At 42.4% G+C, this 15,232-nt stretch overlaps 1 protein-coding gene across 2 annotated transcripts in view; it reads left to right on the top strand.

The window, feature by feature from the left end:
* The window catches only part of LOC137552274 (uncharacterized), an 83,144-nt gene extending 69,889 nt beyond the window's left edge, over positions 1 to 13,255 (top strand). Inside the window, exons 4-6 of one of the 2 annotated variants that reach the window (XM_068271384.1) lie at positions 3,631 to 3,748; positions 5,176 to 5,283; positions 13,117 to 13,255. In XM_068271384.1, coding sequence (XP_068127485.1) covers positions 3,631 to 3,748; positions 5,176 to 5,283; positions 13,117 to 13,231 — 341 coding nt within the window. In that variant the 3' untranslated portion in view covers positions 13,232 to 13,255. The remainder of the gene's footprint in view (positions 1 to 3,630; positions 3,749 to 5,175; positions 5,284 to 13,116) is intronic. The other variant, XM_068271385.1, reaches the window with a different exon arrangement.
* Positions 13,256 to 15,232: the final 1,977 nt, after the last annotated feature.

Raw genomic sequence — 15,232 nt, 5'->3', positions numbered from 1 at the left:
TAGATCCGTAAAGCTTGAAGCATACATATGCAGTAAACCAGCAAGAATCTGCCCTTTAAAATCATAGCTCACTGCCGATGTTACAAGCGCAGCCGGCTGGGCTCACACATACACCTTGCACATATGTCACATCAGTCACACCCGGGATCCCATCATACATCTGCTAAATAGTAGGGAACTGATTTATTGCTGGTTTACTGCATCTGTATGCTTCAAGCTTTAGGGATCTATGCTTTGCTCTTGCCCTCTGTGACCTGCATGTGCTTTTGTGGCTAATTAGCCCTGTGTGGGACAACACATCCCCCTGCTTGGAACTCTGATTAACCCTAGCATGCTGCACTAACAATCAGTTCCCTACTATTTAGCAGATGTATGATGGGATCCCGGGTGTGACTGATGTGACATAAGTGCAAGGTGTATGTGTGAGCCCAGCCGGCTGCGCTTGTAACATCGGCAGTGAGCTATGATTTTAAAGTAACAATTGGTGTCTATGCAGTGGTGTTTTATATGATTTGTAATAAACTTTTTCTAATGAATGTGAAGCAGGCTCTGACCTCATATTTCTTCTTTTCTGGTTTTCACCATTGCCAGTCCCGTGCTCCCACAATTATTGTGGTATTCATTGTTAAAATACCTGTGAGTTCCAGGAACTACTTTTTTCTCAAGGGGACACCTGGGCATGAAAGAAGGGTTGCTACATATGAGGAGGCTGAAAAAAAGGCAGCTGATGCCCAAGGGAGCTTTTCATGAAAGAGAGGGGTTACAGTACATGGATGATACACATGGAAGAGGGGGCTACCCATGGAATAGCAGGGGTGCTGCTGCACATGGAAGGGGAGCAACAATACCTGGCCTAGGTGCGAAAACAGTTTAAATCCGGCCTTGCACTTGGACAACATTTCAGGGACGAGTTTTGTACAGATGCATTGCTAGCCTGTAGGCTAGCAATGCATTCTGCTACTATGGAGGGGAGAGGGATGACAGTGTGGTCCATGCTAGAGCAGCTTCAAGTGGGAGGAGTAAGGAGGAGAACAATGCTCTCAGCTGAGATGACTTGGCACTCTCTCACAGACACATCGGGGCAGCTGTACACATGCTGGATTCTTAGCCAAGAACCTTCTAGCTTGTGTACAAGGCTTAAAGAGGAACTCTAGTGAAAATAATGTAATAAAAAAAAGTGCTTCATTTTTACAATAATTATGTATAAATGAATTAGTCAGTGCTTGCCCATTGTAAAAGCTTTCCTCTCCCTGATTTACATTCTGACATTTATCACATGGTGACATTTTTACTGCTGGAATGTGATGTCACTGGTAGCTGCTGCTTGTTTTTTTGGCAACAGCTATTTCCCACAATGCAACAAGGTTCACAGACAGGAAACTGCCAGGACCATGGTCCTCACAGTTTCCTGGGGAGGGGTTTCACCACAATATCAGCCATACAGAGCACCCTGATGGTCCATTTGTGAAAAGGAATAGATTTCTCATGTAAAAAGGGGTATCAGCTACTGATTGGGATGAAGTTCAATTCTTGGTTATGGTTTCTCTTTAAGCTATGCTGTCATTTTGTAATAGGGTAAAAAAAAAACATAAAGTCAATTCATGGTGAATTGAATTTATTGTTTGTTTTCTTTAAAGTGGACCTGAACTCAGAACTCCTCTCTGCTCTAAAAGATACTCAACAACATAATAACCTTTAAATGAAAAGCATGTATGTGTTACAGCTGATACAAATCATAAAATAAATCTGCACATTTTCTACTTCCTGATTCATGGAAGCAGACATGTTGTTTACAGCCTATGCTTTTAAATGGGCTTATCTGCTTATCTGCCATAGGCAGTCATGTGACACAGGTGCCAAAGTCATGTGACACAGGCACGTGTGAAGAGGATGAAGGGGGAGGGGGCACCAAAATCAGGTTTCGCTCAGGGAGCTGTGCACACATACACAACACACTGCACACACATACACAACACACTGCACACGATATGTGCACACACAGTGCACATACAATTTCACTGTATGTATCTTTTGTCAAGCAATGACAATCCTTTAGATTGTATGCCTTTGGGCAGGGTCCTCCTCCTTTTGTGTCCAACCTGATCATGCACCTCCATTACTGTGCACCCATGCTAGGCATCTGAGTGACCTAACTTGCCTAATCTCCATGCTCCATCCAGTGACTGACTAAGCATTACCTTATGCTTATACTGTTCTGTGTGATCTGGTTTTCTTGTATTCCTGTATTGTCGTATTGCTGAATGTCACCCCTAAATATTGTCTGTAACCTAAATTAATGTTCAGCGCTGCGTAATATGTTGGCGCTTTATAAATACAATAAAAAAATAAATAATAAATAAGCAATACAGCTTGAGAACAGTGCATCCCTTTTAAAACCTTCTTATACTTCAATTCAGTGCTTCTCAAGGGATAGCCTTTTTCAGCCCTGTGTTAGACTTGTGGATCCATGAGAGTTTATTCACTAAAGAACAGTAAAATTGCCCAGTGCAAATAGTGCATGGTAATTTTACCTGTGTTTATGCAAGTAGCTTAGCATGTGCTGCACACGATGCGCAGCTTGAATTGTGTACTGTACACGACTCATGCATTACTAGTATATTGTGCATTATGCAAATAGTGTTATGTCTATAAGCAAAGTATGCATTATGTACATAATGCCATCTACACTTACCATGTCTAAAAGTCAGCCATTTTTTTATTTTACTCAGGGTGTGCTCTCCGCTTAAAGAAACAAAAGCGTGAGAGTTCTATTAAATAATATTTCTATAATTTTTATATGATATGGCATAGTTTAAAAATCTAGAGTTTATTTACATATATATCCTATATAATAATCCACCTGTGTCTCAGTGTCCGTGTGTGTGTGTGTCCGTGCTTTGCGCTACTGCGCATGTACCGCACGGACAGCCTTGACACAGGGAGCAGGACGGGCCAGGGGGCTGGCTGGGTGGGCATGTGCGTGCGTCCGGCGGGCATGTGCACGCCCACGACTGACTGTGCGGCGGTGGTGGCGGTCACAGGGGAAGGAGGGAGGAGAGGGCCTCCTTCCGACACAGGCCGTGATTTAATAATGTATAGTAAAGTTGCCGTGAACAGATAGCGCATAGCAACTTTACAAGTAACTAGAGCTGACAACTGACTGAAAAACAACAATGCCAGGGAAAAATTAAAGTAACACTTGATTCCTGCTGGACAGCCCTATTGGCAGAATTAAAAGCTTGTAGCTTCTTAACTTTTATTCATAAAAATCTATAAAAATTAGGGCCCCCAATCCCCCTACCCCAACACCTTAATCTCTAGTTACCTGGCTTGCAGTCACTGCGCCCTGAGGCCTATCTCACCTCTGCCTCGGCCGGCCCTAGCTTACGTCTATAACACAAGTTACCCTATTTGCATAATGTGTGTTATACTAGTAACAACTGGGTTGTGTACATAACGTGTTGTGGTATGTGCATAATGCGTGCTACACTATTTGCGTAAGTACCATTGTTTACCAGCATTTACTAGCATGAATAATTAACAGTGGTTTGCAGACAGCAATTTTAGCATACATTAGTGAATCAGGGCCTCAAGCAGATTCTAACAGAATAATATTCTTCTTTTTTGTAGACAATCAAGGAAACTTGGGACTGGAACCATGGAAAATTGGTGTTATCTCTGTTGCTGTTTTCCTGGCCCTAGAAGCCATCGTTCTAACTATCTATTGCTTTACATGTAAAAGAAGAAGGTATGATGTTTATTTATAGATTGTGACACAGTGTGATTATTAGAGCACGTCTGAACAAAGTTTATATGAGGACTTTGGATCTCTGTCAGAAAATCAGAGGTGTAACAATATTCCCTGCAAGGGATACAGCCACAGGGGGGCCCAGAAGCGGAAGGGGGCCCATGGGGGAGAAGTTTCTTTCTTCTATCCTGAGAGACTGACAGCTAAGGGCATGGAGAGAATTAGCTTTCTGCTCTCTGCCCAATTGTTCTAATGACTGCATCTGCTCAGCCACTGATAAGGAATCATACAAAGTTTTGTAGACAAAGATTTGTAGACAGTGCCTATCCAGTGTGCAGCAAGGTTGTGTGTACAGTGCCCTGCCTCCATCCTCCCTACCCCCTCCCCAAGTGCTCTGTACTGTAGTGATACTGGAGAAGTCTGAAGAGCAAGATCTGCTCCATCAGAGATGGACAGAGTGAGTGTAATAGGCTGAGGCTGGGAACACACTCGTCTAAGTTTTCTGTATGTGTTTTCTGCACACCATGTGTGTCGGTATGTGTTTAAAAATGCACGTTATCACAGAAGCTAATGTAATTGATAAAGAAAATGCAGAACAGAGTTCAAATCCTGGCTAGGGTCAGTACCTATTCAGTAAGGAGTTCAAGGCAAGACTCCCGATCACTACAGGGTGGCCTCTTGAGCATGTCACAGGGGCTGCAGCTCTTGAGCCCTTTGAGTCTGACAAGAGAAAAGCTCTATACAAATGTTTGATTATTATTATTATATTTTATACCAGCAACACATTTCATTCTAGTCTGTGTCCTCATATTGGGCTTTAAAACCCTATTTAAGAATACTGCATTAGGAATTCTGAAATTGTGATCCAACTCTGTAAAAGGCAATTATGTCAGTTTCCTACAATACCAAACAACTCTTTTACTATTTAAGAATTGTGAAAATTATGAGAGATATTTGGCTATGTAATTTTTTATCTGCATTCAGGGCTTGTATGTTTTAACCTTATTAGATATGATGGATTACATTTGCTATTTAATGAGCAATCGCCTCTGTGGATACTCTCACTAAGGACTATTTGACAGATGTGCTTACATCTGTTATAGCTTATAAGGCAATTAAGAAGCTGAAAGGATTCATTTACGTTGTGTAGCACATAGGGGATTATTGCTGTATTGCACTTCAGGTTGTGAATGCAATTTTGTGACAAAGCCAAAGTATACTTGCTTATAAAGCATTTTGAAAGCTATTTTAAAGTGAAACAGACAAAGCCCTTTTTCATATTTTGCTTTTTGTGAGGCACAGCGTAATTGTTGTGATGGCCTTTAAACAATTTATCTGTTAAGAATATTATCCTATACGGTAATTGCATTGCTCTTGTAAAAAACTTTTTGGGCTTCAAGTCACTATATTTCCACTCTTTATTTTAGGAAAGCTATTATAGTCAAGAGTTGTGATCAAGACAGTGAAGCCGGTGAGACAATTAATGTGGAATCCAATGACAATACAGTAACAGGTGCAGAAGGCACAATTAGTGGGTACGTATTTAGCAAGCTCGTGGATTTCACTGGGGTATTTTTTAAAGATCATTTGAATCCAAGTAGGTCAGGATTCATCTCACAGCATTACCTGGCAACATTTTTAAGTAATCTCAAGGACAATAAATTAAAATGTAATTAATGCCAATGAATGCAAATATGAATTTGCAAATAATAATAATAATACTAGAACATCTAAAAAGGCTAATATTTGCTAAAACAATATTAAGCATAATTTATATTATTCATATTTCTAGCAAACTGGGGGCCACTGGAATAGGGAAAGGGGACTTATTTGGGATAGTAGATGTGGTAAGAAGTACATTTGAGGGGTGGTAGCAGGGACAACAAACATGTGTAAGCTGCAGCACAGTTAAGGGAGAAGCATAGGGGAATAAATAGGACAGAGGAGTTCAATGCACAGTATGAGTGGAATGCAGGCTGGATTTACATCACAGGAGCCTATAGGCACAGTTGTCCTGGCAGCCTAGACCTCACCCTCCATGAATTTATAAAACCCCACCGAAGTGCACCACAAGTGTGCTGGTTATCCTAGCTGTTAATTCTCCCTTACTTCCCTTGCCCAGCATATGTAGCTACAAGTGTCCCTTAGCATTAGGTAGCCAGAGGTACCCTTAGTATTAGGTAGCTAGTGGTGCCCCCAACTGAAGCGAGATCTGGTCAGTGGAACGCCAAAAGTGGTGGGAATAACCTCTCATTTACACTCTGCTCAGGACTCTGCAGAGCGAAGGAGAGAGGAAGGCACTAGGGAAGGGGAGTGAGCAGCCTTTCCATCATCAGGTGCCTGCAGTGCCTTATGGTAAATCTGACCCTGGTGGTATGACATAGGAGTCAAGAGTAAGAATTTTATGGACATGGAAAGCAGCAGGTGAGTACATAGAGGATGATGCTGGAAGGGGAGCATCAGCCTCATGTTCTACTTGCTGCACATTGTCCACATGCAGCAGCTATGAAGCTGTGTTCCTCAACATTATTATAGCATATGCTCTGTGTAAACATAAGTGTACCCCAGTTGAGAGTAACATTATGTCAAGTACCTATTAATATTTATATATGTATGTAGGCAGTAGAATAGTAGCATAGATAGGGGAGGTGGCAGACTAATTTTGAAAATGAAATGGAGGATATGAAGATAGCAGAAATCCAGCAGATGAGAATGGTGCAGCTTGAAGGAATGTCTTACATGTCCCAGCAGAGTGCTGAGAGGGCAGTAGAGACAGAGAAGGAGATGTATCAATGCATTACCAACAGGTTTTTTCTTCTTAATCTGTTCTAACCAGCAGGTTAGACAGAGGCGCTATATCTGGCTCTTGACCCGACTTTGCTCCCTCCAAAAAATTGTTTGCCTGAAGAAGCGGGGCTGTTACCCCTGAAACGCGTTGCACTTTTGGGGCTCATAATAAATGTTACTTTAAACTTGAAGTAACCTGCCCGTTGTCTGGCCATTTTTTCAGAAGGGAGGTGAGTCCACCAACTTACCCTTTTGAACAATTTTAACTAATTTTAATCTACTTGGCGCCTCTGTTGTTATATCACATAACAGCAGGTAGAACAGTTCTGCATGATAATAAGAACCTTCTTAAAGAGACTCTGAAGTCTCTTAAAAATCATCTTTTTATTATAAAATCCAGTGTAATATGATAGCCCTACCTAAACTGCCGCATCTCCGCCGCTGTAATCTATCTAAATCCCCCCAAACTCCCCGGGGGAAATCCGGGCAGCGCTTCCGTAAAAGGCTGAGCTATGAGCTGCAGCTCTGCCTCTCAGCGCGTCTGTCAGCCCGGATCGCCGCCTCCCCCCGCCCCTCTTAGTCTTTCTTCACTGAGAGGGGCGGGGGAGAGGTGTAGATCTGCTTCTGACAGACGCATGTAGAGGCAGAGCTGCAGCTCATAGCTCTGCCTCACATGGAAGCATACAGGGCAGCAAAATCCACGACCAAGAAAGTTGTGGATTTTGTGGGGGAGAGGGAGGGGGGAGTTAGGGGGGATTTCAATAGATTTCAGCGGCGGGGATGCGGTGGTTTAGGTAGGGCTATCATATTACACAGGATTTTATAATAAAAAGATGATTTTTAAGAGACTTCAGTGTCTCTTTAAATCCTAGGTAATCGTGGCAATTTAGCATGAATTTCTAGAGCTCCACTACAGTTAAGAAAAGTGCAAATCCATCCCTAAACTGGTGCAGATTAAGAAGTGCTTGATAGCAGTTCTACAGATGTAAAACTGCAGGCTAGACATGATTGCAGAGTGCAGGCTAGACATTATTTGTGATGTGCTCCTCCCCCCTGCTGAATTCCTCTTTAGAGCCTGCTGCTATCAATACAGCAGGGCCCATATGCAATTCACGTTTTCTCCAAGTTGACATTTTTAAACTTGTCAATAAAATGCCCTTTAAGCCGCCATAAAGAAAGAACATGCTCAAAATAATTTTGATAGTACTTTTTCAACTTCTTTTGGGTACATTTTTTAGTTTAAAAGTGCTGGAAAGTTATTTTAAATTGAAAATGAAAAATGATCTCCTAGGAGAAAAAGTGAATTGCATATGGCCCCAGGTGTGTTGTTTACCTCAGCAACAGCAATTCCCTCACACACTGCACTGTCTGAGAGACCTTCCTAGCTCCTATTTTACAACAGTTTTAGGAGGAATTTGCACTAATGATTTCTTAATATATCTGAGACTGCTCTGCATGGATTTCTAAAAACCTACCAATATTTTGTCTCAGACACTCTTAATAAATCTGGCCCAGAAAGTGTACAGTGGGGTAGACAGTGGTAGCCAGAATTCGATGGATAAGTGGGGGGTTGAAATAGGTTGTCGGTCATCTCCAGGTCTAGGGTGGATACAAAATGTAAGAGGGTTGTTGGGGATGGGCAAGAGAACTTCTACTATAATAGAGTTTTTAATTTGTCAGTCATAGACCTCCAGACTGTGTGTGGCCAATGTACTACCTAGTCGCATCGCATCACTTCCCCTGCCGGCCGCATCATTTCCGCATCTCCCGATGCGGAAGTCTATGGAGGAGATGGGATGGGATGCGGATGCGGGCGGATGCGGCCATGCAAAACTCTGCAGCATGCTGCACATTTTCGGATCGCTCCGCACCGCACAACATGCACACAGTGGAAACTCTTCCACTGGCGTGCATGTGTTTCAGCACACCTGCGGTGCGATCCCGCTATGTAGCCGCATCGCGCTGCTCCTAGTGGAAACGAGCCCTTAAGGAAGGTGGGTGGGTGTGATATGAAGAGCACACACAAGCTATTGTAGTTAACCACTTCGCCGCCTGGGTACAGTATATCTACGCTCCTTTGGACTTCAGTTCCCCACCCGGAGCGTAGATATACGCACTCCCGCCGCTACCGCCGCTGCCACCACTGTCCGCGCTCCCGCTCGCACGTGCGCGCACTCCCGCGATCGTACATGCCGCCGCCTGCTCGCCCGGAGATCAATGAATGGGAAAATCCATTCCAGTTCGTTGATCTCTGCCCCCGCAATGATCGGCATGCTTCTATGAGAAGCAGCGCGACCATTGTGAAAAAACTCAGTTTCCCAGCCTCCCTTCCTGCAAGCGTCCTTCCAACGCTTGTAGGACGCCTGAAAAAAAAATGTATCCATCTTGTGGCCAAAAAGTAATACTACACCAAAAAACATTTTTCACATAAACATACATTATTTACACTATTCATTTTAACTCATTAACTCCCACACTCCCCAATTGTTACCAATTTTTTTTTTTGTGTAATATTAACCACTTTACCCCCACACGTATGATTTACTCCGTCCCTTTTTCCATCCTTTAACCCCCAGGGATGGAGAAATCCGTACTTTCCGCATTCCCGCCGCTGTCCGCGCTCCTGCTCGTAAACACGCCGCCCGCCGCTAGTAAACACGCCGCCGCCCGCTCGCCCGGAGATCAATGAACGGGAAAATATATTCCCGTTCGTTGATCTAAGCCCCGCAATGATCCGCTGCTCTCCGATGGGCTGCGCGATCATTGTGAAAAACACACACTTACCCAGCCTCCAAGTACTTCCTCCAAGCTTCCGGAAGGACGCTTGGAGGTCGCATTAAAACAAAAAGTTACTGTGGCCATCTTGTGGCCGAATAGTAAAATTACACCCTAAACATTTTTCCCATACAAATAAATTACTTTTACACAAAAAATTAACTCATTACCTCCCACACTCCCAAATTTTTTTTTTTTTTTTGTAATTAAAAAAAAATTAAAAAATGTACAATAAAAAAAATTCATAAATAGTTACCTTAGGGACTGAACTTTTTAAATATTTGTCAGGAGGGTACAACACTGTTACTTTATAAACTATGGGCTTGTAATTAGGGATGGACGCAAAACTGAAAAAAATGCACCTTTATTTCCAAATAAAATATTGGCGCCAAACATTGTGATAGGGGCATAATTTAAACGGTTTTATAACCGGGACAAAAGGGCAAATACATTTCATAGGTTTTAATTACAGTAGCATGCATTATTTAAAGACTATAATGGCCGAAAACTGAAAAATAATTATTTTTTTTCCCACATTTTTCCTATTTTCCCATTAAAACACATTTAGAATAAAATAATTCTTGGCATAATGTCCCACCTAAAGAAAGCCTAATTGGTGGCACAAAAAACAAGATATAGTTCATTTCATTGCAATAAATAATAATAAAGTTATAGATGAATGAGTGGAAGGAGCGCTGAAAGGTGAAAATTGCTCTGGTGGTCAGGGGGTAAAACCCCTCAGTGGTGAAGTGGTAAAATAAATTTAAAAAAATTACAATAAAAAAAAACTTAAATAGTTACCTTAGGGACTGAAATCTTTAAATATTTATATCAAGAGGGTATAACACTGTTACTTTATAAATTATGGGCTTGTAATTAGGGATAGACGCAAAACTGAAAAAAAATGCACCTTTATTTGCAAATAAAATATTGGCACCAAACATTGTGGTAGGGACATAATTTAAACGGTGTAATAACTGGGACAAATGGGCATATAAGTTACATGGATTTTAATTATAGTAGCATGCATTATTTAAAAACTATAATGGCGGAAAACTGAAAAATAATGTTTTTTTTTCCAAATGTTTTCCTATTTTCCCATTAAAACACATTTAGAATAAAATAATTCTTGGCATAGTGTCCCACCTAAAGAAAGCCTAATTGGTGGTGAAAAAAACAAGATATAGATCATTTTATTGTGATAAGTAATGATAAAGTTATAGGCGAATGAATGGAAGGAGCGCTGAAAGGAGAAAATTGCTCGGATGCTGAAGGGGTAAAACCCCTCAGTTGTGAAGTGGTTAAAATAATTATTATCATTCACTTTCACATTCTCAATTACAGATTGCACAACAAGCTTATGGTGAACCTGAACTGATTATAGTGTGTAAGGGGCTTAAAGGGAAGGTTCAGGGAGGGTGGAGAAAAAATAAAAATCAATTTCCACTTACCTGGGGCTTCCTCCAGCCCGTGGCAGGCAGGAGGTGCCCTCGCCACCGCTCCGCAGGCTCCCGGTGGTCTCCTGTGGCCGACCCGACCTGGCCAGGCCGGCTGCCAGGTCGGGCTCTTCTGCGCTCCAAGTCCTGGCACTTCTGCGTCCCACGCCGGCGCGCTGACGTCATCGGACGTCCGCCGGGCTGTACTGCGCATGCGCAGTAGTTCTGCGCCTGCGCAGTACAGCCCGGCGGACGTCCAATGACGTCAGCGCGCCGGCGTGGGACGCAGAAGTGCCAGGACTTGGAGCGCAAAAGAGCCCGACCTGGCAGCCGGCCTGGCCAGGTCGGGTCGGCCACCGGAGACCACCGGGAGCCTGCCGAGCGGCGGCGAGGGCACCTCCTGCCTGCCACGGGCTGGAGGAAGCCCCAGGTAAGTGGAAATTGATTTTTATTTTTTCTCCACCCTCCCTGAACCTACCCTTTAAAGAGACCAAAACGCCTCCTTACTGAAATGCTATGCAAAACTAGTTCGAACTCCGCGGAAATGCAATTTCCGCATTTCCGATCGGAAATTGCATTTCCGCATCAGAATTCAGAATTCGGTAATGCAAGTGCAGTAGGTGTAACTTTCATGGAAATCGCGGACATTTCCTAAAAAATTTCCGCCGAATTTAACATTGATTTTCTCAAAAACTACAAGGTCTTTTTGAAAGATTTTTTTCCTCTTGTTTCCACTCTTTTGCTGAACATATCCTGAAAATTTGGTGTCTCTAGCACCTACGGGGGCTTTGCTATTGACCGCTTAAAGTCGGCGGATATTGACTGCAATGTAAAATGCGGAAAATGCGCATTACCGATATGCGGTATGCCGATTGCCGATTTAAGAGATTAATAGCAAAGCAAATAGAAGGGGTGCCAAGACATACGTGGCCAAGGGACACAAAAGTATAAATACATGAATATACAAAATGATATTATGTACGTACAGTATAAACAATACAAAGATCCTGTAATGATTGGTGTCAGCAAGAACAGATTTTCTGATTATTGGTGATCTGCAGTATCACTAATAATACAAATACTATACCTGATTATGTGGTGATCTGCAGAATCACCAATAATGCTAGTATAGCGAGACACAGGACAACCAGATGTAAAGATAGGTGTTTGGTGCAACAGTAATACAGATAGAGATACCAACTCCCCCAGAGAAGCTGGTAGAGGGATATATCTCTATAGAACACAGGGATCAGCACTCCAGCAAGCTGGAGGTGCAGATGAACTAGTATTCAGTTCACCCGAGGAGCGGGTAGTGCACAGTAAGACAACATATACTGATCACCCGTGGAGCGGGTAATTCAGACTGTACTGCAGCAGGTGATCACCTGAGGGGCAGGAGATCAAGACTGTACTGCAACTCCTAATCACCTGAGGAGCAGGTGATTAAGACTATACTGCAACTCCTAATCACCTGAGGGGCAGGTGATTAAGACTGTACTGCAGCTACTGGTCACCTGAGGAGCAGGTGATTACGACTGTACTGCAGCTACTGGTCACATGAGGAGCAGGTGATTAAAACTGTACTGCAGCTACTGGTCACCTGAGGAGCAGGTGATTAATCTTTACAGAGAATCCCTCACCAGAGACTAGGCTCACCGGTGAGGGCAGGAGAGTCAGACAAGCAGATTCGGCAACAAACGGACAGATACAGTACAAAGACAGAAGGCTTAAATCAGAGTAGAGTTCAGGCTGAGTCGGCAACAGGATCAGATAGGCAGAAGCACAGAATCAGTAATCCGAAGAGTAGTCAAGGTTAGCAGAAGGTCATAACAAATAATACAATTCAATTAGTACTTTAGCTATCAACAGAATCTGACTAAGTGTGGATCCCCAGCTCCTGCTGGTTCTAGCACACTTTGGGATCTGACTAAGGTCTGAGTGCTAACACGTAGCATTTGCAACAGCAGACGAGGAGCTACTGACAGGCAGGTCCTATATATACTGAGAGCGCCCCACAGCGCCGCCCCAGTCACTCAACCAATCAGGAGCACTGCTGGAGTCAGCTGACAGGCCGATCAGCTGACTCCCCTTCTATTCGTATAAAGGTCCTGTCGCCTGGTGCACGCGCGTGTAGCCCTCAGTCTATGTGCAACTGACGGAACAAGCAAAACTCCACCATGTAACTGCGCATCGAAGGCCGCCGGCTGAGACACGGAGACAGCCGCCAAGCCGCTCACCGCTGCGGCGGCATCTCCACTATCTATTACAGATCCATTGTGCTAAAAATTAAAAAAATAAATACTCTAAAGTACAGTAGAATGATACAGACCTTTCTGACTCATATACTTATTTTTCTTTCTCCCATTTTAGATCATCTGGCCACAGTACAATAGACGGTACTAAATCCAATGAGCAGCAGGAAGGACCACAACGAAGGGGTGATATGCCAGAGAGGATGTCAGACAATAAATCTACCACTGTTTAGAAGAGTGTATAAATAATAACCATACAAAGCAAAGTAGATGTTGTTGCACTTTTACATGTTTTAATGTTAACTATTATTTACTTACTAATAAATTAATAGTGTGTTTGTGTTGGTGTAGTTAAAATGTAACTCCATACTCCCTGAAAATAGTGTCACGGTATCACAGTACCACTTATAGAAGCATTGTAAGATTTTTAGCCAGCTTTACTGCAAACTGATACTTTTTTTTTTGCTCTGGAGTTTAGTAACAAGTTATCACAATAACTTTCTGAGGTAATGCACAAATATGGGCCGTTTCTAGCCTAGTTGGTGACCCAGGCCAATGCCTTTGTTACTGTAATCTTTTCTTAAAAGTTGCCTGCAGCTCACACAGTGCTTCTCCCTGCTTCGGTCACTGCAGATCATTGGCCTCTGTAATACTAGACTGCCCTGTGCTATTGATTAATCATTCTGATCAGGATGATTAATCAATAGTGCAGGGCACCCGGGTATCACAGCAGCCAGGGTATACATGTAATATGACAGCAGACATCTGCAGTGATGGGGAAAGTGAAGCACTGTGCCAGCTGCTAACTTGCTGTTTAAACATGATTGCTTTACTGTCACACAGTTGTGCTCATCCTGCCACCTCTCCCTGCTAAGTGTCCTACACCAAGAGGAGTTTCAAAGCAGCAGGGCAGCATTCCTTTTCCTCTACTCGCCCTACTGCTGTGCAATGCTCTGCTGGCTGGCTGGCTGGACTGACTGGTACAGGCTGTGTCAGAGACAATTTAACCACTTCACATCCAGACCTTGTTTCCCACTTATGGGCCACAGCAGTTTTGACAGTTTAGCTATGCCCTTATTTAATCGGAAATAACTTTATCCCTACTTATGACACAGAAATGAAATATATATTGGGGTTTTTTTCAAGACAAACTAGGCTTTCATTTTTTCCCTCGAACAATTTTGTTTTCTCTGAATTTTAAAGGGAAAACAAGGAAATAAATAGAAAAAAACACATTATTTCTTAATTCCAGTTTAAAAATAAAAAGTGCTACTGTAGATAAAAAGCACAAATGTTGTTTGGCTATTCTTACCGATTATCACAAAACTTAGATTATGTTCCTGTCACAATTTATGGTGAAGATATTTGATTTTGAAATAATGCTACAGAATGTATTTTTCACAATAAAATGAGAAAATAAATGTATTTTTAATGGTAAAAATCAATCCCATTAGCTCAGGAAACATATATTCCCGTTCACCAATTAATGCTGCATCAGATAGTGCCAGAAATGTGCACAGGAGCAAGCCCAATCCTGCACAGCACTGCTTCTGCTTCAAAACATATATCTACTGATTCGTGGCTTAGATGACGTCACAGAGGACGTAGATACACTGTAGTGGTGGATAAAGTGGTTAAAATTGCCGATGTGCAGCCAGGTTAAGAGAAGGGGGGGGGGCGCTACATCATGAGCTGCCTGTAGATATTTGTGATGCTAGCTACTCAGCTGATGCTTTTTTGGTGTTGCTTGCAAAGGCACCCTCGCACTGAACATTGCTTCAAGCCTGTGCCTGGAATGTCTGTGCGAAAAAATGGCCCCGCACAAATGGGAGTGAACAGTCTAAATTCAAAAACATAGCATTTGATTAGCATTGTACATCTTATCTCCCATACAAATAAAAGACAGACCAGGGAAAATCTGAACATTTACTTTCTACATTATTCAAACTTCAGGGATAGCTCTGAAACAAATCTATGTAAAAAGATAATTTTTAATAACGTTCAACTTACAAAAGGTAACTTTAAAACTCATATATGTAGTATCTTTATTTAGAGTGTGTGTATTGAAAGTGGAGTTACACTTAAATAGCTGAAAGTTTGAAGACTATAAAGGCAACTTCTGAATCAGTACTATCAATGTCTTAAAAAAAAAAGCCCAGTGGTACAGTACTAAAAAAAATGTGCAGCAAAAACTATTACTGTACTGTATTTATGTTTTAACAAATGAAGTTTTA

The sequence above is a fragment of the Hyperolius riggenbachi genome, chromosome 1, assembly GCF_040937935.1.
Source record: "Hyperolius riggenbachi isolate aHypRig1 chromosome 1, aHypRig1.pri, whole genome shotgun sequence".
NCBI classification, from domain to species: domain Eukaryota; kingdom Metazoa; phylum Chordata; class Amphibia; order Anura; family Hyperoliidae; genus Hyperolius; species Hyperolius riggenbachi.
The sequence above is the reverse complement of the archived record's forward strand: the minus strand, read 5'-3'. Positions and strand labels throughout refer to the sequence as shown.